Genomic DNA, 23,919 nt, shown 5'->3' with positions numbered 1-23,919 from the left:
TCAGCCTCACCTGTTTTTCACCATTTCTTTGTGGCTTCTATAACCTGACACTGTGTCAAAATGAGCCAAATTAGTTTGAACAGTAAGCTGTTGAACAGTAGATCTTTGCTAGCCCAGCTGATTTAAACTGAAGTAGGTTAGTGAGTACTCAAACAGCTCTACTAGCGAGCAGGCAGTGGAGAGAAGATGATAAGCAGTTGAAGGCTGTAATCTCTTTAAGGTGCTATGACTGGAAATGCAAGGAGATAAGTGAACATGGCTTCAGACTTACTTCATGCTCCTCCTACAATTTCACAGACAGAAAGAGCAGGATTGAACTCTGATCCTCTATCATAGGCCTGGGATTAGAGAACTAGATCACCCCAGCACATGCTCATCTAGCTCAGAAACTATTTAAACTTCTGCCATGGCCTAAACTAGTTCCTGGCTATCACTGTCACGGAGTGCAGAAAGCAGGAGTATATTTTGGCTACACAAGACCAACCTTACTTCAAATATTCTACCAAAACAACTTTGGGCAATATTGTCTACCATCTTCTCATTGCAGATATTCTGCACTAGTGGGTAGTGTTACATGCTTTGTGTACCATTCTCTTCATCATAGAACACAGGGGCAAGAAACAAACTCAAGGCTTCTCCACTTGTCTGCCTCCTGCTCTGGCATACGAAGTGCTTGTTGTTTATTAAGTAAGAGAACTGGCAGTTGCAGGACGTCTAGCAGGATACCTTGCTGTAATTAGTCATCTTGGTAAGCTTTCAGAGTAGACTGGGATGCCTTTTGTTCCTCACAGGCACAGATGGCCAAGTAACCACCTTGTCATGGTAAGAACTTTGGAACTTATTGAACATCTTCCTAAAAGCAAAGACAACTTTGCTTCAAAAGCTGCTTTAAAGTGGTACAAAATATATTTGCATTCCCAGATGATACAACTGTTTATAACATACCAATAGCTATATTTGGCCCCTAATTATTTCTTTCTTGCTCAGTAAAGTGTCTCTGCAATCACTTTGCTCTGAAAAGTGTGCCTGAAATATTTGAGAGTTAATCTTTATTATCTCCAGCTTCCTTACTACACACTCTCAAAGACAATGTTTATAAATGTTTGGTCTGCAAACAGAATGAGGGATGGAAAAGTCAAGTTGCCTTTCTTCCTTTTTGTGCTCACCACCAAATGAAAAGTTCTGTAAGCCAAGTACCAGAAGTGGTGCTTGAGCCTCAAAAACCAGACCCAAACCAAGGCTCTCACTGAAACCAGCTCAAATCTCTTTGAGGATGTCAATATAAGTCTGAAAAGGCACAGCAAGACAATCCACTGACTGACACAAAAGGTGTTTTCTTTGTTACTTCTAAGAGCTGAGTAGCACTTAAAAATCATTAAAGGAGAACTAAATTAATTTTCTTGTAGTCAGCAAAGCAGACATTTTAGAGACAATTTCATTGAAATCAGTGATTCCTTTGAATGTTTTGTTTCCAGATTATCAGTGGTAATTCTAAATGAACACCTAGTGCTAGCAGAGTTGGATAGCAAAGTGGGACTTCAATAAGAGAGATTTTAAAACAGTTCTGGTCTGCTTCAGTAATGGTTTAACAACACTTAAAAACAGCTCATACTGAAGCCAAATGTTTCATGTCAAATTGTACACTTGACAATTAATTTTAATGACTGTTAATTACTAATGCTGGCTGGAAATCCGTTTATAGCCTTCAACACCCAGCTCCCTCACTACTAGTCTTTCTCCAGTTTCTCTCACACTTCCAACATTTACAAAATGCCCAAGGCAAAATTAAATTATTTTTTTTAAATGTGAGAGAGAAAAGCAGAAAAAAAAGCAACTAACAAGTGCATTAATTATCAACAATTAAAATCTGACCCTGATTCAGAGCCCCTCAAAGACATTTTGCTATGTGATATTCCTAGACAATCCTCCTTTTCCAGCTGAACCACGAAAAATCTCATAGAATCCAATGCTAGCCAGGCCATTCACCAGCAAAATTGCCCCAGCTACAGAAAGGATCACTAACAGCTCAGCTCCCTCCTCTTTTTTTTTTGTACTTAAAGTTTCCACAGCTTGATTTGTCAACTGTCTTTTAAAAATGTGTGTTATTGCACTATGGGGGACAGTTGCAAGCACCTTTTCACACTCTTGTTCATGTACAGCATTTATCACAGTTGCCCGAATGCTCGTCTATTTTTATGTGATCCTACTAGCTTTCCGGTCAGCCATGGGGGAAGACGCAGTTTTCAAGGAGCGTTGCTCTAGCAATTTAAAGCCTTGTAGCCATTATGACTGAGACTTTTTTGGATGTCTTTTAGCACTGTTGGAGTAGGTTAACGTTGTGGAAGCACAAGTCTGGTCAGTTGGAATCAGGTGGTTAGCAACCCTGGTGCCAAGACCCAACCAGCCAATCTAGATTTTGTAAAAGATGTTGGCATCAGATGATTCTGCAATATAGTCACTGGAAGACTGTATGTCAACATGCTGAGGTTTCTCTTTTTCTAATTTTGCAGCAGATGGTGGATATTACAGCCAAGAACTGTGGTAAGCCGGAGGCCGTGCCCATTGCTATCAAACTGAATGTTGGCTATTCTAAATGGAAGCATTTCGATTAAGGGTGGGACTTGGCTTCTGTTTTCATGTATTTTTGGCACTGTGGTCTGACACATTAGACTTACAGTATATAAGACAAATGAAATGTAAGCACCTTCAAATACACTGTGCTTCTTTCAACCTTCACATACCTTAGCATTTTCTCTCTCAAAATACAGTGTAAGAATTATTTCACACATGCATATGTATGTTATTAATTGCAAGTGTATATATGTACAAACAAGCGTCTTTCCCTCTCTTTTAAAATGAAATGGCTCTGTGCTTCTACAGAACTGTAGTGCCAGGCTAATTACCAGTGAGAGAAAAAAGGTTACCGACCCTTTCAGAAAAACAGTCATTTAAGATGTATATCTAACAAGTGGCAACCTTGAATTTTCACTCCTACTGAAAGTAGCATTAGAAAACCCTCCCTGAGTATACCACTGGAGGAAAGTTTTAATAAAAACTAATTAAACTACAAAAATCTCAAGTGGCTAACTGATTTTAGGGGCTAAATTTCTGGCAATTCTAATTATTCTCTTGTGGCTTCACTTAGTGTTTCACAAGCATGACAGATGACAATGAAAAACTGCAGTTAAATTCATCCTGCCTGACACCACGCTAAGCACTAGCTTCTCCCTCTCCAAGTAAAATCAATACCATGTTTGTGTAAACACGTTTACAGCTTTATTAGGATGTCTCACTTGTTCTGTAACAGCTGCTTGAAGCTGTGGTAACAAATCGACTCAACTCAGTTAAACCTAGAGAGCTGAGTAAGAGGCTCATCGATAAGGTTGTTATAAAAATAAACCGCAGGAGATCAGAAAGCTGGAACGAATAGCTTGGTAAATGTCAATATTTTTACTTCCAAAGAATGACAAAACCATGAGATCAAGAATAAAATGTTTTGGAAGTCTATATTTACTTACAAAACAGTCATGTGCTAAATGCATTTCACCATCTATGTGCAACCCTCTCACATAAAGTTCTTATTTTTTAATCACCAGCATGAATCCTAAAGCAAGCCTGCTTTCAGGCAAAGCAGATAGTATTGGTATTCCTGTCCCAATCCCTCTTTTTTATTTATATTTATGGAGACACTTTGAATGCACTGAATTTCTGTAACGATCACTCAGATGGGTGTACATCTTCCTTAGTCTGAGGTGATAGAGTCATTTATGGACATAGGCAAATAATACAACTTTGCATTCAATAGACAACTATGAGTAAGTGAAAGGAGTGTTCTCAGTTCAGCAGCCTTTTCCTGGAATGGAGAGGAGGTGCTGAATACACACACACACAAAAAAGTTCAGACACTAATGCTTTAAAAACCATTACATGAGGAAAATGTTAAAGATTCCTGCAAAAATAAAAAAATTAAAAAACTGAAATAACATTTCACTACATCCCTGTAATTCTATTAGGAATCAGTTACTTGGGGCTGAATACTTTAATTGCTTTACAATTATCATTAACACTGTTTGGATCTACATGGCCAGCTTACTGCAGCTCATCAAATAAAGTGCCATCATACTTGGCCCATCAGAGACTCTCCTTAAGGAAAATCAGCACTCTTGTTTCTTTGATGCCTTTGTGCAAGTAGGAATGGTGGTTGTTAAGTCTGTAGTGGTTTGGTCCTGAAGGCTGTGTAAGGGATAGAGAAAACTTAAGTCCTGATTTGAAGCCTATTGAGACTGATGGGAGTTTTCCTATTGCTGGCCTGTGCTGGCCTAAGCCTTGACTGACTACTGTCCACCCTTCGGTGGGTGAGAGCTCAAAGCTGGAAGAGAGGCTTAAGTGTTTTATACAGTGACATCCTCCATGTTAATCATCCTCAGTGGACTCTATTTACAACCTGCTGCATATCACCTCTATTAAGCTCCCCAACATGTCTTACTGCCTAAGGAAACAATCATTTCAGTCTACGATACGCTCCAGTAAAGATGTGATGGAGAAAACTGATAACAAAGTTATAACTTCTGGTGGCTTGGTCCTATTTATAATTTTTAAGACCACATAATGAACTTCTTTGAGAAATTCCCTTTTGGATCAGAATCTAGTGGGTTTGGGCTTATCTCCTACAGCCAAGATCAAGGGAAAAATTGCTTAAAAACCCCTCAATCTCATGGCTTACAAGGAACATTCAAGGCACTTCATAAGCCAAACACATATTTTCACTGGAAGCATCTTCTCTAACTATCTGAATAAAACTACTTTATAGGCCGATATTTCTCTTTGTTTTTCCAAAAAACATTTCTCAGAAAATTTCCTAGAAGTGTTTCTCAAAAGCTAAAATTCTCCTTAGCCATTTTTGAGACAGCAGAATGAAATAAGCTTTCTTTTATTAGTACCTGAGGAAATTTTCTGAGCCTTAGTGGTGCAGATTACTACACCTACTGCTTGGGATAAGAGGAAGAGAATTTTACTAGTTTAATGTAGAAATAATGAACTTCTAACCGTAACAAAATGGTATACTATGTACTATCCCCTACTTGGTTTCTAACATATTATTCAAGTACAAAAAAGGCTATGTTAATGTAACTTCACAGCTGAAAACCACATACAGAAGAACTAGGAGATGTGAAGTTGTTTTTGCAGAGCAACCATCTCTCAGTAAGGTTCTGTTTGCAGGTATACTTTTGCACAATCAAGCCAGCAGCACTCAAAGAGAGCCAAAACCCAACACTGTGCAGTGAGAATAGGGCAGTTAGACAGCCTATGAATTTCTTGACCTTTGTGGGCTAAATAGATGACCCTAGCATCATATTAATATGGTTCCCATTTTAATACAGTGGTATTTAATATCTTTTACCTCTTTGAATATCTGTTACAGTCCTGTACTGATACAAATCATTTACTGATCACCAGTAACAGTTACGTCCCTTTAAGCAGAGCTGGAGATCAGTGTCAACCATACATGCACTGCTATCACTACTGCTTTCAACAGGGACCATGTTTTTTTCTTTTCTATTTTATTGCAGCAGCCTTGTCACTTCAAGTATAAGCCCATTTCAGCATGGGGGAGTGAACAAATTATGGGACACGTTACTATCCTACAGCTGCAAGTGAATGAGGATTCTGCTAGTTAATGCCACAGCCTGAGAAATACCTTTACGGTCACTGTGTCAATGTCTACAGCACCACACCAAATCCTTGTTAGATGAGAAATGGGTAAAATATTTCAATGTATTTTAAAATTTCTCTGTTTTGTTTTATCTCCTGTGAATATACCATCATCTTAATGACACATTGTTTCTTAGGGGACTATATCCTACCCTGATTCCCAGGGGAATGTTCTTGATGATCCAATCTGACTAGTGCTTCTGTCTCTACTCAGAATACATTAAAGTAACACAAAAATGTTACCAACAGCCTACAAGCAAGGTAATAATAACTCATTAAAGTAATTTCTAACCTTCCACATGAACATTTTCTTTATCATTACATGATTTTCTAACACATGACACATTAACATAAAATAAAATGTTATGAGGACTGGGATAGTAGGCATGACCAAGTATTTTAAATGGTGATGATTTGCTTTGAGGCGTTAAGTCAATTTGTAATTGTCCCATAGCTATTACAGCAAAAATTGGAACTTTATAATTGGTTTTGAAAATCTGTTTTTAACACAGTAGGTTTGTTTTTTTAAAATGTATGCAACCTATTCAATGTTTATGTCTCACAAAGCCTGTCCAGAATGCCACTGAATTTATTGTGACATAAATTAGGCCTTTTAAAATCCAATTTTGCAAAATATTAATTCTCTTGCTGTGCACTGAAGGTCCCTTAACACTGACAGTGTCACTGACAGGAAAAACGTGGCAAGAAGGATCAGATCCTGCTCCAGTCTAATTGGAAACTTCTGAAGGCTTTTAATTCCATGCACTGATTCTTTAGAATAGATACGTAAAAAGTGAGAGCAAGTATAGCAATGTTTTACCTTACGTTACCTCACCTGCACTACTGTGTCCAGATCTGGTGCCCTCAAGACAAGAAAGACATGGACCTTGTGGAGTGGGTCCAGAGGAGGGCCATGAAAATGATCAGGGGATTGGAGCACCTCTTCTTTGAGGACAAGTTGAGGGAGCTGGGGTTGTTCAGCCTGGAGAAGAGGAAGCTCCAGGGAGACGTAATAGTGGCCTTCCAGTACCTGAAGGGGGTCTACAAAAAGGCTGGAGAGGGACTGTTTACAAAGGCCTGTAGTGATAGGATGAGAGGCAATGATTTTAAATTAGAGAAGAGTAGAGTTAAGCTGGACATTAGGAGGAAGTTCTTTACCATGAGGGTGGTGGAACACTGGAACAGACTGTCCAGGGAGGTGGTTGAAACCCCATCCCTGAAGATACTTAAGACCAGGCTCAGTAGGGCTCTGGGTAATTTGATCGAATGGAGTTTGCCCCTGCTCACCGCGGGGGGTTGGACTAGATGACCTTTGGAGGTCCCTTCGAACCCAAACCCTTCTACGATTCTATGATTAATTTGACTATGTATTTTTCTGGATTGCCTTTAAATTGTATAGTTGAATATGTGAATTACCATATTTAAGTTCCTGTATTTCAATAAAAAACACATATGTAATGTAACTAAGATAAATAGTTCAAAAAAAATGAAGGGCAGCAATTGCAAAAACACAATTAGACCAGACTGGATCATAATTAAATTGTACTTGGATGACACTTGCTATCAGTTTTCAGTATAATGCCAGCACAAAAGAGTGTATTATTTCCAAAGAAATAATTTGAACAGAAATTGTTAAAAACTGAAGCAGGGAATTAAAAAGAAGTGATATTCCCTGTTTTCCCTGAGTGATATCTATTTTTACATTTTTGTTTTAACTAGCTGCAGTTCAAACTCTGGCAAATTTCTGCACTGTGCCAGTACTAATGTTGAAATTACTAGCAACTGGCTACACTATTGATCAGAGTAATGATGTGCTTCTAACTGAGACTGACCAAAATCAGCTAAGAATATATAATCTGATAATTTTCTAGTTTGTAGAAGCTGAGTTACAGATCTAATGTGGCCATCTAATTGCCTAGGTTTAGTTGTCATGTTCAACCAAGAGAGTTACAAATGCCATCAGAACACATGGGCAGTAAGTCCTGAATGTGTTGACAAGTTATCACCTAGCATGCAAACATGGATGCCCTATCTGCAGCTCAGCTATTATACTCATGTATGCTGTTTACAAAATAGAGTATTAAAGATGGGCAAAATGATCTATCAGTCAAAAAGCTGATGACATTAAGAAGGTATTTTTACTTCAAAGCATTGTATCTCACCAGCCATGATCTCAGTAACAAGAAGATTGCTTAGAGGCAACTAGCCACCCATGTTGTATAAATGAAGACTGAGAGTGCTGATTTCTGTTATAGCATTTATCTTTACTTCAAAGACAAGACAGAACAAATCAAAGTAGCACCCTCTGCTGATGAAGACAAATTTTGTAGCAAGATCCAGCCATGACAAGTTACATGCACATACATATTTAATTGATAGCACTAAAAAAATTTTACTCCTTGCTCCTAGCTGGCAAAAAAAATTGCATCACAGAGCTCTGGTGTCACCAGAAGGTAGTACTTTGCAGCAGTGGTATTTTGTCCACTGTATCTCTCTCTATCAATGTGATTAGCAAATGATGGTGACTTCCTAAGGTACTTAAGTATAAAAACCTTACACAAATCAAAGACCACTGTAAGTGGAATAGGTACCTTCTGATACTGCACTCCTGTTCAGCAAAGAATGCCTCCTACTTCCTTGAACTCTTGTTTCAACAAATCTAGCATGTTTTAGGGGTGGTGGATACTGAGGAGAGGACAGATTTTTCTGGCATGTTCAGCACTCCTGACATAGCCATATAGCAACTATCTGTAAAAACTTACTTCACTTGCACATATGCATGTCTCCATCCACACAATTCTTTCACGAGAAGCACAGAGGGAACTTATTAGGCAAAATAATTAATGCAGACAAAATACAGTTAAAAGATGGAATTCTCATTGTATAAGCTTCACTTTTTCTTCAGTTAGCTTCTAGTCTTTAGCCACCAACACCACCCTCAGAAGCTGCCTAAGGTTGAGAGGAGCAGAAAATGGCACCTGGGAGGCTAATTCCTATAGGACTAGGACTCATAGGATCACAAAGTATGTGCTAGGTCACTTGCTCTAGCCCCTGGCTTAAGGCAGGGCAAACATAGATGATGTTAAATACCACCTACGTGATCTTTCATTTTAAAGATTCTTTGATTCCATCCATAAATGGTTTCTGGAGAACAACAGCATAAGAATTATTATACCAGATTCAATTCTGTTTCCATCTTTATCAGTAGTACACCTGTTCAAATCCTCCAGCTTCAGTTAAGGTATTCCACATTTCTACTAGTGTGTTTTGAAAACAGAACCAGACCTTTTTTCCTTTTTTTAAAAAAGTGACTTAATCAAACTTTTAATATCAAAGGAAGAATGGTGAGCAATCACTCTAGGCACTGTGGGTTCTTTTAAAACCTGTATTTCTTGTGCTATATTTATTTATAAACACACTTATATGTATAACATATTCAAAGACTGTTTCATAGTAAGGATAATATTTTAATATTTCAATAATGTGGAAGTATACCAAACATTACTTAGTTCTGAAACCAAAGTGGAACCTCATTCTATAGAAAATAATTTGCATTTACCTCACGAAAACAGGGCAAAATTGTAACAATGTAACAATGTAACCTTTAGCAAAACTCTTAGGAATCCAAGGTCTTTATCTAATTTGCAGAGGCATCTAGATTAAGATGGAAAAATAATTTTTAGAATTAACATCCATATTAAAGATGAGGGAGTGGCTTTATTGAACCAGTTTGGCAACAGAAACGGAAACAAAAGGAGTGAAGTATCACCACTAATCCCTGTGTCTCTACGGAAGAGATAAGGATGCCATGAGGTACATGCATGCAAGGACATGTATAAAAGGTAACAATTCCTCTTTTGTTCCTGTCCCTGTCTTCTATCAGAGCAGTTGTCTGATAGCTGAGACAGTAGCTGGCCATCTCCTAAGATTCACACTAGGTTTCACAAGAGAGAGAATTGCTTATTCTGTAAGCATGTGCACCAAACCCAATTCTGAATGTAGCTTTCAAACTGTAGCTAGCAGCTTTACGAGATGCCTGTGTACATGAGAGCTGCCAGTGCAATTCTTAAATTGACAAGTGGTTTGAGCCATTGACCTCAGCTTTGATAATATCAGAGGCAAATTGCTATCAGCTTGTATTTGGCACTGCACAATGCTTAATGAAGAGCTTCTTCTAGCCTGGGATTTATTTTTCTTTAGAAAGGTGAAACATCTTTATAGCATGGTGATAAGTAATATACACTTATTATGATCATTTTGACACTGCTTCATCATGCTACTTTAAAATGATTTGTGTCTATATTTCATATTCTAATACTTTCATGTGGTGTATGACCAAATCATACTAGATTACTAAGTCAATACATTTATATTGATAGAACCTGAAGAAACATTGATTTTACAACTTCTCCTAGTCATTTATTATGAACTCTTTACCCAGTTCCACTGAGTAGACAGATTCTAGGAGACAGACAGATTCAAGGGGAGAGATTTTGCAAGGAATAATGGCAGTAAATATCAACAAAGATGCTTGTTGTCTTCATTAGTTATAGTGGTAATAACAGAGGGGGGTCCAAGCAGAAGGCAGACCTACTCTGGCCAAAGAGAGCAGGATGGCATAAAGAAAAGTGTAAGATAGTAAAACTGTCTATATTTCAATCTATTTATTGCCATTAAATCTGATTTGATTCTCATTTTTGCAAAGGTTCAAAATGGGGCCAGCTATAAATAAATAAACAAACATATAATTTAATGAGTAATAGAATGTTCCCCAAACTCTACAAACAAAGGCTGTAATTTCATTAAGAGGACTGTTGTGATGTAACCTGTGTCAGCAAAGTTGAAGTGATTTGTCAATGTCAATAGAACATGGAGGTGGAAATGCAACTTTAATTTATGGGTATTTCAAAGATTTATAACCTAGAAATACATGGTACCCCTACAATCCACAGGAGGTGCTGAGATGCTGCAAAGTAGATCATTATTGGTTAAATTTCTCAAAGGTAGCAGTGTTGCTGGAAAGCAATAAAGGCAGAGCTCTGTAAGCATTGTTTAGAGAAGTGTTTTTAGCATAAAGATACCTGCAGGAATTTTAAAACCCAATTTTATGCATTGCACTGGTCTGAGGAGCAGATGACTTGATGCTTGCAGTAACAGGCAAGAAATTCAGAGACATTCCTAGTGCCAACTTAATAAAAAACACATTGTAGCTGAAGAATGCAGTTTATTTCTTGATGGTAGCTGTTGCAGTGAGCTAGTTCTCATTGGAGGTCAGCAGCTTCATGTCAGAAATACTGAACTCATGAATCAGCTCACAGAGTTAGAAGTGCCCAGGAACTTTGTGTCTGAACTTTTTCATGGCTTTAAGGTTTTAAGACCTCCAATATTTAAGACAGATTCTAGAAAAAAAACAAACCAAACCAAACCAACAACAAAACCCCCAAACAAAAACAACATACTTCTTATTTTCGAATTTCACATGAAGACACACACAAGAGTGATCTGCCAAGCCAGCATAACTATCTAGAAGGAATTTCCTTACAAATCTGTGAGTCATACCTCTGGAAGAGAGAGTGCCTCTCTGGAAGACCTTTCAAAATATGATAAAGTCTAATAAACCTGACCTTCTAATGCAAAATAAATCCTGCATGATAGGTTTAGTTCTCATTATATCCCACATTCCTGTTTCAGCCAAGACATTTTCTCCAACGAAATCACTGTTCAGTCATGTTAATATCCCAGTCCCAGAGAAGTATGGGAATCTGTGCGATGGGAGTCTTGTTCTCTGCTGTTTGAATTAAGGAACTATGTTTCTAGGAGAGTATATTATAACAGTGCATTTTTTAGCTAAGGGATGAATTTTGAAACATTTTGCTACAAGGACACTAAAATAAAAATATTACATGGAGTGTTGCCTAGGTCGTAGTGACTTGATAAAAGAAAAGGTAAGAAAAAATCTAGGAAAATAGTGAAGAAAATATAACCTTCGCACTGTAAAACTTCTCTCAGGATAATAACACTGCATCTGGCTCAATGCTAGAATCAACAGAAGATACATATGTTGAGAAGTATTACCAATATTACTGCTTAGGCCCTTCTGGTAAGGAGACCATAAAGACCTATTCCTGTTGCAAATATGTACTTTGAAAACTCATGAAAAGTGTGATATAGATAAAATGCAGACATTTCCCCTGAATGAAACACAGACAAAATAAAAGCCTACCCAGCCCAGTATCCTATTTCCTGCATATGGGAAGGAAAATGAAATAACTCCATGAAGAAGGAGACCACAGTACATAAGACTAGAATCAGCTGTGTATCTAGTGTTATAACTTCCAAATCTCCCATCTGGAGTAGACTCAGGAAAATCTGTTCTCTGAGGAAGAATAAATGACCAATTTATTATTTATGGGGTGACAGAGGAGAACTAAGATATCTCAAAAGCTAATGGAAGAACTATGGATATTCTAAAGTTCATGTTGCTTTGAGTCAAAGCAGAGAGAAATACGGTACAAGAACCTAAGCTCACACAGTGATACTCAGGTAAGTGTCTAACTACTCTGAGATTTCAGACAGATTTGCAACTGCTGAGCCAACTTCCATTACAGAGGGAAAATCATGTGTGGTCCTTTCTTACCCTGGAATCGAGGAAGAATTGTATAATGTCATGCTATTACTGGACTGTATTGTGCTTGTGTTCCATACAAAAAAGCATCTGAGGCCTCAGTGCTGTTTGTGGGGGAACAGAGGAAAATAACAAATGCCCATAGACAGGTCCAGGGACCTTTGTTAGGATTACCCCAAATACACTGAAGCTTGGTGTATCCAGACACATTATCTCAACAGACTTATAATAACAAAGAGGAGTCGATCTTTTAGAAGGCTGATTTTCTTTCCTTCCTTTCCAATGGAATGAAGGATTTCCCCTTGGAGAAAGGCATTTCACAACTGATCCAAGATCAGCCTGATAGGATGTGCCTGAACTCCTTACACTGGGAAGGTAGCAGTTTGGAACAGAGTCCAATGGATCAGCCATATCATTCAGGATGATCCGAATAATTAGTTAAGTCAATGTTTTAGGCCTTTTGCAGAAAAACTGCATCTATGGCAGCACCAAGGAAAAGGATGTCATTTAAAGAGGAAGGGTTATAAGAGACCAGTCAGTTTTTAAAGCCTGATTCTTTAGTTGCAAGTCTTCTTACAGCAAAACCGAGAAAGGACAAAAGTAGGATTATTAGGGGGAAAAAAAAAAAGAAAGTCCTGATTTCAAAATCTGAAGAACTGAGAATTAATACAACCTGAGATAAAAATGGCAAGCACATGAAAAGATGCTTCCTGCTGAGGCAGACCTTGATTGGTGTCTACCTTTTTGCTCACCTGCACCTTATCCAGTATTATTTTACTTTCAAATAAAATAGGCAAGATCTTTTTATCTTCCCCCCAACAACAACAGCAGCTCACTGGCACAGCTGATACACAAAGCACACAAAGAACAAGCTCTTAAATAAGATCTTATTTATGTCATAATCACTGCTACTGGTTCAAAGTTAGTCTTGATTGTGATTTAGGCACAATAGAAATTGACAAGTTTGCATTGAAATGTATATGAATAATATGTCTTAATGTGTTTCCCACTATTTTTGCCCTTTTGAGTTCATGAAAGCACCAAAGCAATGTGTAATAATATTCTTATTTACAGCCAGATTTAAACATATACTGAAAATGGCTTAAGTGATGTATTAAGTAAAGATGGAATTACTCACATGCTTAAGATTAAGCTTCTGTTGAATACTTTCTAATTTGGTAACACACTGCTCGTTATCCCCTTCATAGCTGAGCTCTGCAGTTCTATTTATAAAGTCTCTTTGGTAATGTTTCCAGTAAATTAGTGACTAATGGAGCTCCTTACAGCTACTACGTAGTGGATATTAGAGCCTTCAGGATGCAATAGTGCATCACCGAACTACATGCATGAAGGTTACAATGACTGACAGAACTTTTGGATTAGATTGGTTTTTGGCTTATATTGAATCATTTTTTAAAACAGGCTTAGACATAACATCCTTTTTTTTTTTTCCTTAGAGCTTGTGCCAAAAAAAAAAAAGTAAGTTTGCAAATGGGTATTAAGCAATGCCAGATATTTTCTGGGTTTGTTTTAACAAATTAACCCTTTGTGTTCTTTTCTGATGTCCAAATAATTGTATTGGAAGCAGATGTTCTACCAAAATTGACACAATCAGAAGGCCTTATGCTCACTTATTAACATACTGTTTAATATTCACTACAACCTGTTTTAAAGAACAACAATGTGTTAACATTTAAGCCAGGAGGGATTTCTGTACACTATACAGTACTTGATGCAGCTTGTTTATGCAACAGTCTGACAGATACAATGAAGCTCATGAAAATGACCAGAGTACAGCATAATACCATATTATTTTTAAAGTAATAGAACACACTTTCCCTTTGAAAATCATAACTTCAGGAAGCAGAGAAAAGCTCTAAAAGAATGAATCTCATTCTGAAGGACAGCTGAATGAAAAAAAAGGTAGATTTCACATGGAGGGAACAATAGGATAATCTCCAATCAAGATAAAGAAGAAAGAAATACCTCCAACAAATGCATCTCCAGCTCCATTGGTATCCACAATCTCACTCTGATCACTCACCAGCACAGGGTAAGTGGTCACTTCATTTTCTGTAGTGGAAGGGGAGAATAAAACATGAGTTACTTGGAAATATGACTTTGAAAAGCAAAACAAACAGTGAAAATCAAAGCGATTCAAAAATGGAGCTCTGATCTTTAACATGGTAATTTGGATAAAAATAGATTTTGTTTATATTTCTGTTTGTTTTTACTACATAGGAATAGAGAACACATTTGATCAAGATATCTGCTCTGGACATTCTCATTAATTAGTTCCAGCCCAATTTAAATTCTTTATCTCCTAGTATTAAGGGCAAGAAAAAGAGAGTAAATCAGGAGAAACAACATAAACCACCTGGGCATATGGACCAGACTAAGAAAAATCTGTCCTGCCAAAACCAGTCTTTCCTCTTAGTTGCAGAGACGTCATGTAGCTTCCAGAACATCCAGACCAAGACTCCAAAAGTTCAACAGAAATTGTTGCATTGTAAAAACCAAAATGCATGTGACCTTACTGAAAAAAAGCAGGAACTAGTGTAAATCACAGTCCTCTCAAATTACCTCTTTTTAAAAAAACATTCATGTAAGGAGCCTTTCAACTTGCCATCTGACCAGGTTTGATTTCAAGATTTCAGTAACTTCACCCCCTTCCTTAGTGTGTGTATATATGTATTAAAAAAATATATTTCCTTCTCTGCAGCTCCCTGCCCATTACTGGCACTCATTATACCCCATTGCAATAGGTGGATGCTCAGCATCTTCACCTCCAATTCTCTGCCATGCCACAGTTGAACATAATTACACCACTTAGATATGGTAACTTCAGAGTTCTAGGGTTATAAATTTAATATATGCCACTAATTAATCAGCTATGGCTTTCCAGGTGGTAATGTCATAATGACGTGATAAAAATATAATTACCACCTTGTCACAATACCTTGTTAAAGTGTAAATTACCCCTGTAACAGAGCCAATGGAAGTTCTGCCTCTGGTAGTCAGTATGCATTAAACTGTCTCAGAGCAAACAGATTGTCCTTTGGCAGACAGCAGGAATTAAAAAAAAGCAGAGGGGGACGAAAAGCCTGTCAACCAGTGAAAATGAAAACCATCAGAGCTGTTTTCTTTTAATTTCTCTTAAAAATAGGAAAAAAAAAGGAAATAAATTCTCCAGTAGCTCAAAGCTGGAGATTACTAGTTTTTTTTCACTGTCCAGCAACAGAATAGATCATAAAAGTCACTCTTACAATGATGTACACAGGAGCAAACAAGGAAACCTAGTTTGGGAGGCATATAAAGAATTCACAGTCTCAAATCAGGCAAGTGTGTATATGCTGCAGAGGTACCAGAAGGATCCTGGTTTCTGTGAAATGCAGTGTATCAGCTCTACTGCTCTTCACCATCTGCTACTAAGTGAACCAGGCAGATATAATGATGCTGCCTCCAGAGGGAACTGTTGGCTGGCCCACCAGGAGGGGAGGGGAGCACTAGCAACAACCATCCATGAGGAGGCAAAGAAAAAAGGGCAATGAAAAACATAAGATGAATATTCCAATTAAAGCACAAGTTTCAGTCAGTTTTCTGTGCATCCCACTTCCTATCCTGTTAAAAAAGCTATTTAGAAATGTGCTTCAATGCTGTGTTGTGCTCTTAAGATAGTCTTCAGGAGCAATGTTTTTTAGTACTTTTAACAGGATTCATTTGAATTGGAAATCAAGTAAGAGAGGGCTTACATTAAACTCTGCCAGACAAGCAGAATGTATTCATCCATTGCATAAGAAGGTAAAGGTATATACGATTTCCTCAGAATAATACTGAAAAAAAGTTAATGAAGTGATAACTCTGTTGAAGACATTGTAATAAACTAACCTGCTTCCTTTCCAAGTGTGCATGGCCACTCACAGATGTTCTATGTTTAAATACACAGTACATGCATATGCATACAAATGTATGTGTTTGGGCACAGAGAGTGAATAACGCACAGACACTGTATTTCAAGTGCTCTAAATGGGGCTTGGCACCAAATAAGACTAGTGAAGCTAACTAACACAAATGAAAGTTCTCACCATCCTCTTTCGCCTTTCTTTTCATCCCCTGTCTTGATCCCTTCCCTCAGTTCCCTCTAGTACTGGCAAGTTAAGTATTGCACTATCAGCTCTTACTCTGCTCTTTCAGCAGTAGACATAATTTTAAGTAACTAAATCAGTCTAAAGCCCAAATGTATCAAGGATTTTGGCTGGGATAAGAGCAACCTTTTTTTTTTCTAATCACAATTTTCCATCTCTACCTGGGTCACATATCCTGTCTCTATAACTTCATGTATTTTCAAGAGGAGCAGTAATCTCATATTTTGAATTACTGAAGTTTCAGAAGCAGCCAGCATGGCTTTAGAGAAGAAACTACATTGAAAAGATAGTACCATCTGCACACATCCAATTATCTTCATCCTTGGGAAAACTTTTACCAGGACAACAGAGTCTATGAACTATAGCTTACAATAATGCATATTGAAAGTTACAATAAAATAATACCAAGGTGAGTTTTGCTTTTCTTTCTTTCACAGTAAATGAAGTCAGAATTAAAGCTGCCATTACATTACCTTGCTATGTCTGTGTAATAGCATAAAAATAGGTAATGCCTCTTACTGATCTGTGTGTTGTAACAACAAGGCACAAAAGAGTGAACCAAGATGAAGCAGAAGTTTCCATTCTGAGTATCCTTTATTTGTGAATTTAATGTTGATTTAACTTTACCTTTTGTGTGTGATTTATTATGTTACAAATCTCCCATATCCATCACAGCGAACACAGAGAAACCTTGACTATTATGGCCATCAGTGGCCTTACTTTTCAAAGTCAGCTCTGATTTCATTCATCATCCTGAGAGCTTATGAAATAAAGAATAATTACATAAGTGCTTCAAGTCCAAGTGCTGCTCCTCAGGGCATAAAATCCAGTGTTCTATTTTTAAGCAACAAATATCTTCTATGGTAAACATACTGGGATGCAACATATACCTCTGGGATGAAGCACATTCCACTAGGATACAATTTCCTGGAAGTCCAGAAATATGAGTACAAATTGCAATGAAGTGTCTGTAACTAGGGGTATTTAGTAACAAACCTTAAAGAAATTTACAATTTTGGGACTTTGATTCAGTTCTCAATGATCTTGTATTAATAACTCAACTGTTTTAGAATTATACAGAAATAATCAAAATAAAACATTAGTGTGGTGATTCCTTAGGCTAAAAACAATATGCACATAGAAATCAGAAGGAATAAGCTGATGAATAAATTTAGTTATTGTTACTTTGTAGGATTATGTACATAAAGATACAAAATCTATACTTTCCTCAGGCAAAAATATGCTTATGATATTTTTATAGGTAAAACAGTCTGAGAAATAATAATTAGAGAGCAATATTAACTGAAAAAACCCCAGTGCTCCTTACATTCAAATACATTTAAGTTCCCAAATGAACACAGGCCTATTTCATGATGTTAACTGAAATAATCGAACTCTGATGATAGCTGCAAATACTACAGGTCTGTCTTTAAACCAAATGAGAATCACAGACTATACACATCTACTCTTCGTACAGTAACAAACACCAGCAAGCAATCATTACATCCAATTAGGCTGAGTACTTTCCTTAACTGGGTCATTTACCAGTCTCTCTTGCTCTTAAAAGTAGATTAAATGTGTAAACTTACATTTAATTACCTGTAACAGAACTTGTATGGGCAACATGTTGGAGTGTCCTTAATTTTGTATTAAAATAAAATAAAAGCAGGTAAGGAGCCCTAAAATATATAGAAAAAATGTCTAGCTATTTCCTCAAATAATCTTTTGATCCATGGACTTGTAATGGTAGTACAGATGTTTACAAGATGGAGACACATTCAGGTTTCATCTGTAAGCTTTAATTTGTAAAAGAAGGAAGAACTGTGAAACAGAGTTCTGTTCCATCTCCTACGCACTTCTATCCTCTCTAATTTCTTTCAGATCGAGGGCCAAAGATAAAAAGAAAAAGAAAAAAGAAAAAAAAAAGGGGACAGGAAGAACTTTACAGGACATAGAAATCTGAACTCAAAATCTATAAATGTCTCTGGGTAGCTCTATGAAACAATGAGAACAGTATTTGAAACAAACCCATGTCAGTCAGGATGATTCTGGACTCTTACCTCTCTCCAAGAAGGCAAACCCCAGAAGCCTTACAGGCTCTAAGTCCCTGCACTTTCTTCAGCACATTAATGCATGCTTAAAAATTATTAGTGTTACATCACTTTCTCCTGCTATTTCTATAGTAAAAAATGCTGTTGCTGCTGTACTTCACACAAAGATATGACATATGATAATGTGAATCAAATATATACTGCAACTCTTCTACCCTATCAGCATAGCACTGTCCAAAGGTATAAGGCAACATGGGGCAGGGCACTGTGCATTGAACTCCCAGTTAGAAATCCTTAAGACTTCCAATGATGATGTGCTTCAAACTTGGCAGTGCTGATTCAACCTGTCATTTCTAAGCAAACAGAATGAGATCCTGCATTTTCAGGCTGGGACTTTCAGATAGCTGCACTGGATGAACACTCCAGCCCCTCTGGCATTTTCTGTGTGCATATTAAGTTTGCCTTGTTTTGCATGCCAACATCTCCTCTCTCCTCCGTCTAGTTCTGTGCATTGTTTGGCCTTGTGCTCTAGCTATGTAGAGCTTGTCAGAAAAATTAGTCAATGGAGTCAATAGTACAACAACTGACTTTAATAGTATAACAAGTGAGATGTAATCAGCCACATGCTTTGGGACCTTTCTAATCAAATAAGTAATACACAACAAATGATGCTGTATTCAAATGAATTCAGTATGTAGGTAAGAAAACTTTAGTAATATAGAAGTCAATCCTTTATTGCTATAATAAACAGTGGCACCCTAAACAAGTTATAATTGTCATTTATAAAGTCTACAGTATGTACAGTTAATAGTAATATTCATTATTTTTCATAATAAAAGATCCAAGTATTATAATCAAGCTAAAATTCTCTTTGCAGCTTCCTAAGTTCGTATAGCTGTGTTGGCCAGGATGCAAAGTACTGTCTATCTGAGACAGCTAGTTAATTTTTAGTGCAAAAAGACAAGCAATATGATGCCAAAGACTTTGAATCTTTTGTGGTGCTATTCATGTTTTCCATCTCTAGGGGAAATGACAGTGTGCAGACCCCATTTTCCCTCTCTCATAGGAGAAAAAGTTAATCCAGAGGTGTACACTGAGACTCGTTTTCCCTTTATAACTCTCCTCAGACATACACATTGTCCCATTACCCAGTTAAAAGTATTTTTATTCAGAAGTCATATTCATAGCATCTCACTAGTGTCATTCATAGAATTAGAGTTAAAATGGGAAAGAAGGTTCCTCCAAGGGAACATGTACATTCATACATATCAACTATTAACAATAACGTTAAACACTATGAAACACTAATTCTGCACCCAGTAAATACCCTCTGAACCTATGTCTGATTGTCTGCTCTCCTCTTAATTCCACACTCCTTTGAAATAACTCCTGATTTGTATCAGCATGAGATCAGCCTCAGAACTTGGTATCTAGATACAACTATAAACAATGTAACAGCATCAAGTAATGACTCAGAATAGCTTCTATATGCCCAAATGTGTTTTGTTTACTTCACAGAAGCTGCCACTTACAGATCAGTATTTTCTATATCATCACTGCCAGTGCCATGAGTTGAAGCTTTATGTCTCATATTAAGTCTTTGTACAAGTAAACAAACACTGTGTAAAAGATGAGGAAGCAAAAGGTTAAGAGAACATACTGGGTTTGCTTCAGTTTGGTGCTAATATAACATTTTAAAAAATAAATATATATATGCACACATATACGGAAAAACTGCCCTAAAGAACAAGCCACTGAATTTTTATGGCATGTGTCACAATGTTTAAGGTTTAGAATGGCAATGAACTCTGTTGAAAAAACCTTTCCGAGCACACAAGAATATTGCCATTTGCCCACTAGGCACAGATTTCAGAAGGAGCTGAAACTGCAACCACTGAACTGCCTGAAAACGCTCTCCTCCAACTCAGCATGGCTGATGAAGGCATAAGGTACTGTTCGAAGCTAAATCCTTTTCCTGTGATCTCTGTCTGGACCAGGAAAGAAGCTGAGGATTCATAAAGGCCAAAGGGAGTGAATTCATAGGCACCAAAATTGAGAAAAGCTTCTGGAGATGTTTCACTGATACAACATAATGACTGTTTTTGGAACGACTATGAAGAGTTCAGATCAATCAGTCCTGAAGTCAGCAGAGGTGGATCACAATAAACAAATCCTATGAATTATATGACCCTAGTCTCTATTAAGAGAATACTCTACTGCAGTGAGATTAACCACATCAGTGAAAGTGCAGGGTGACACAAACCCAGATCTGGCTTTGGATATTAACAAACAAATACCTCTTCCTGCACTGCAAACGTGTGTTGGTTTGGCCACTGTACACCTTCTTTTGACCTTTACATGTAAAATCCAAGCCAATCCCTCAAAGAACTATGTTTTTGGAGTAGTATTATAGGAATGGGAAACACAAAAGTATCTATTTGTATCTGTAAAGAGCTAACTTGAGAATTGAAAACACACAAAAATGATGAGAGTTGGAATGTCAGTGTCTAATGTAAAGAACACATCACACACATACGTGGAAGTCATACAAATACATATATTCTAGCTCACACATGCTCTCAACCTGAAATTTGGCTGAAGAGATTGCCAAATGAAGCATTTTTCAGCTCAGAAAACAGACCATGTGCTTTACTTACTGTCTGCACTGACCCACACACTACCAGGAATGCAGGTATGTTTGTATTCCATTTCATGGTATTCTACAGACATGTTTTAAACCACTACATAGCTGAGGCATCAAAACACTGTCCTATGGGAGAATTTTCTGACAAATATCAGCCTATAATCAGGTCAAAGCAATTCTTACCCAAAGATTTAGCCAGGACATTGGCTGGGAAAAAAAAAAAAAAAAAAAAAGAGAAACCCACTATAATGGGATTTTGTGCAGGACAAAACTGTATTATGCCTCCCATTTTTTATACATTAAGCATATTGCCCTAGTGGGGCAAATACACCTGTCAAAACTTGCAAGCTTTTTTAGCTCTACCTTAGTTTCAGAGTGGTGAACACAGAAATCACATCATTTAAATAAATGCCATGTTACATGACAGCTTTGTTTATGCTACATGCTAATTTGAGAAGCATGAGTTGTCAGTGGAGGCAGAAGTGGGCCCAAGGCACTTCCATTTCACTTGAGCATCAGTAAGACTGAAAAGAGAAGGAGTGAGCATGAGGTCACTTCAGAGCAGTTCTGAAGGAGTTTTTTCTTCTGGAAGAGTTTATATTTAGTTTCATAAATAACATCAGTCCGTCAGAATGAAAGAGACAGCCTTCCCTAGAAACATTACTAAAAATAAGCTAATGTACACATATATGTTTCTCCTTTTAAAAAAATATTAAGTGGATACTAATTGGACATTGCTAAAGTAGATATACCACAGAAATTTGACAGTATTGTCTTTAAATATTCAAATTACATGTAGGAATTTTATTTTTTCTTTTATAAACTCAGAACTCAGCTCTACGACTTTTACAATTATCTTCATCTCTTTGCTCTGTATTTGTAAATCCTGTGCTGCCTTTAATTAAGACCTCCCTAGACTGCTTATTTATTTTCAAAGAATGAAACATGCTTGCTAAATAAATTTACTGGGTCTTTTGCAAGTTTTAAATCTATTAGAAGATCTCACTGCAGTGGAGGCTTAAATTTGTTCTAATCTCAACAGGAAAATATTCTGCTTTTTAAAACACCAGTTAAGGCCAGAGTAACTTCATTGTTTTTATTGGAATTCTTTAAGCATTATGCCAGTATAGAAGGACAATTGAAGTTTATTTTTCTTGTACATTAGCTGCAGATAATTTCTTAGATAATTAAATACCCCAAGCTATGATTTCTGTGGTATCAGTTTTAAAGCATCACCTAATCATTGCTGTAAGCAGGACAGTCAATCTGCCACCTTTTATAATGTCACATACGCAACCTGGAATTAATAGAATTATTGACTACATAGTGAATTAAATTCATTTGGATACAGTTATTATAATAGCAGTTTTAACAGTTTCTGGCAAGAGCTCTTGAATTGTATTTTTGTGGAACAAGCCCTATAAAGCATGGCAGTAGCATATAAGCACTCACAACAGGCTTTACAGTGCATGCACTCTTATTTAAAGTAAACCCCAATGCTGTAAAGACAAGCTGCATGACAAAACCCAAATAACTAACCTAGTAGACAAACGAAAAATTTCCATCCCCTCTCCATGGAACTATGTCAAACTCCTGCCATCACCTGTCACTCTCAGTTAAAGTTTTATTACTGTAGCATTAAATTGCTGAATCATTCAGTTGTAAATTATATCTACCTTAAAACCAAAACAATACATTGATAAGTTTTTTTAAGAAGCAATAAAACATTTAAAAGTTAATCAAACTTTAGCTGGCATGTATAGCCAAGTTCAACGTGTGGTCTTCTAAACCTAATTTGTATTCTTGCATTGCCAACATACACATTATAGTTATTACTACTATTGATATGCATTACATCATAATTTGCATTATTATTATTTTATACATTACTGCTCTGAATAGTTTCCCATCAAAAAAGCAAGGTTGATAAGCAAATAAATAGGTATGCATAAATAACACAAAGACACTGCTGATATGATGAAGTTATGAAAAATTATGAGGAAAGGTTAAGAAGCAGATACTACTTTTAAAACCAGGTACATACGCAGGAAAAACCTCTGATTAGCCTACAAAGTGAGATCATTTGATCAGTAACTTTAAAATGTGGGATAAACATTGGAAAATTACTTGTTCCTTTTACAACCTTATTAGTATAAAATACTTCCTTAATAGTTATTTAGATACATTGCCTGCTTTTCCCCCCTCCTTTCCAAGAGGAAATAAACCCAGATTAAAAAAAAAACCAATGACCCCCCCAAAACCAACAAAACAGTCAAATTCAAACCAAGACTTCAATTTTAGAACATTTGAAGAAAAATTTTCTTTTTTTTTTTAATAGAAAAAAAATTAACTTCTGTTACTCTCAACTTGACAAATTTATGCTTGTATCAAGCTGTCACTCGTCTTTTCTGCTTATCTCTTTTCATGCACTTTTTCCCCCCCATCCTCTTCTGTTGCCTGTTGATTGTTACTGATTACAGAAATGATCGCAGTGTCCACTGGAGACTTGGAGGCTGATTGTAGTCAATGATCCTAGCACAATTTGGATTTTCATGCCAATGAAAACTTAGAAGGGATTAATTCTTTTTCCATATAAATACAAATCCAATCCAAGAGCAGCAATTCAGTGGCAGCAGAGTTGGAAGCAGAGGGTGCCAGGAAGGAACAAAACTGCTTGGGAGTTGCTGTTTGGAGAAGAATTCTCTGCACTTGTCACACTCAGCCTTTGAGCATATATTGTTC

General features: G+C 36.9%; 1 protein-coding gene across 1 annotated transcript in view; it reads right to left on the bottom strand.

Moving 5' to 3' along the window:
* Positions 1–23,919, bottom strand: part of ADK (adenosine kinase) — a 268,966-nt gene that overhangs the window by 4,109 nt on the left and 240,938 nt on the right. Inside the window, exon 9 of the mRNA XM_054382192.1 lies at positions 14,324–14,410. Coding sequence (XP_054238167.1) covers positions 14,324–14,410 — 87 coding nt within the window. The remainder of the gene's footprint in view (positions 1–14,323; positions 14,411–23,919) is intronic.

This window comes from Indicator indicator, chromosome 7 (genome assembly GCF_027791375.1).
Source record: "Indicator indicator isolate 239-I01 chromosome 7, UM_Iind_1.1, whole genome shotgun sequence".
NCBI lineage: Eukaryota > Metazoa > Chordata > Aves > Piciformes > Indicatoridae > Indicator > Indicator indicator.
Note: the sequence above shows the minus strand (reverse complement) of the source record. Positions and strands in the feature narration are given on the sequence as shown.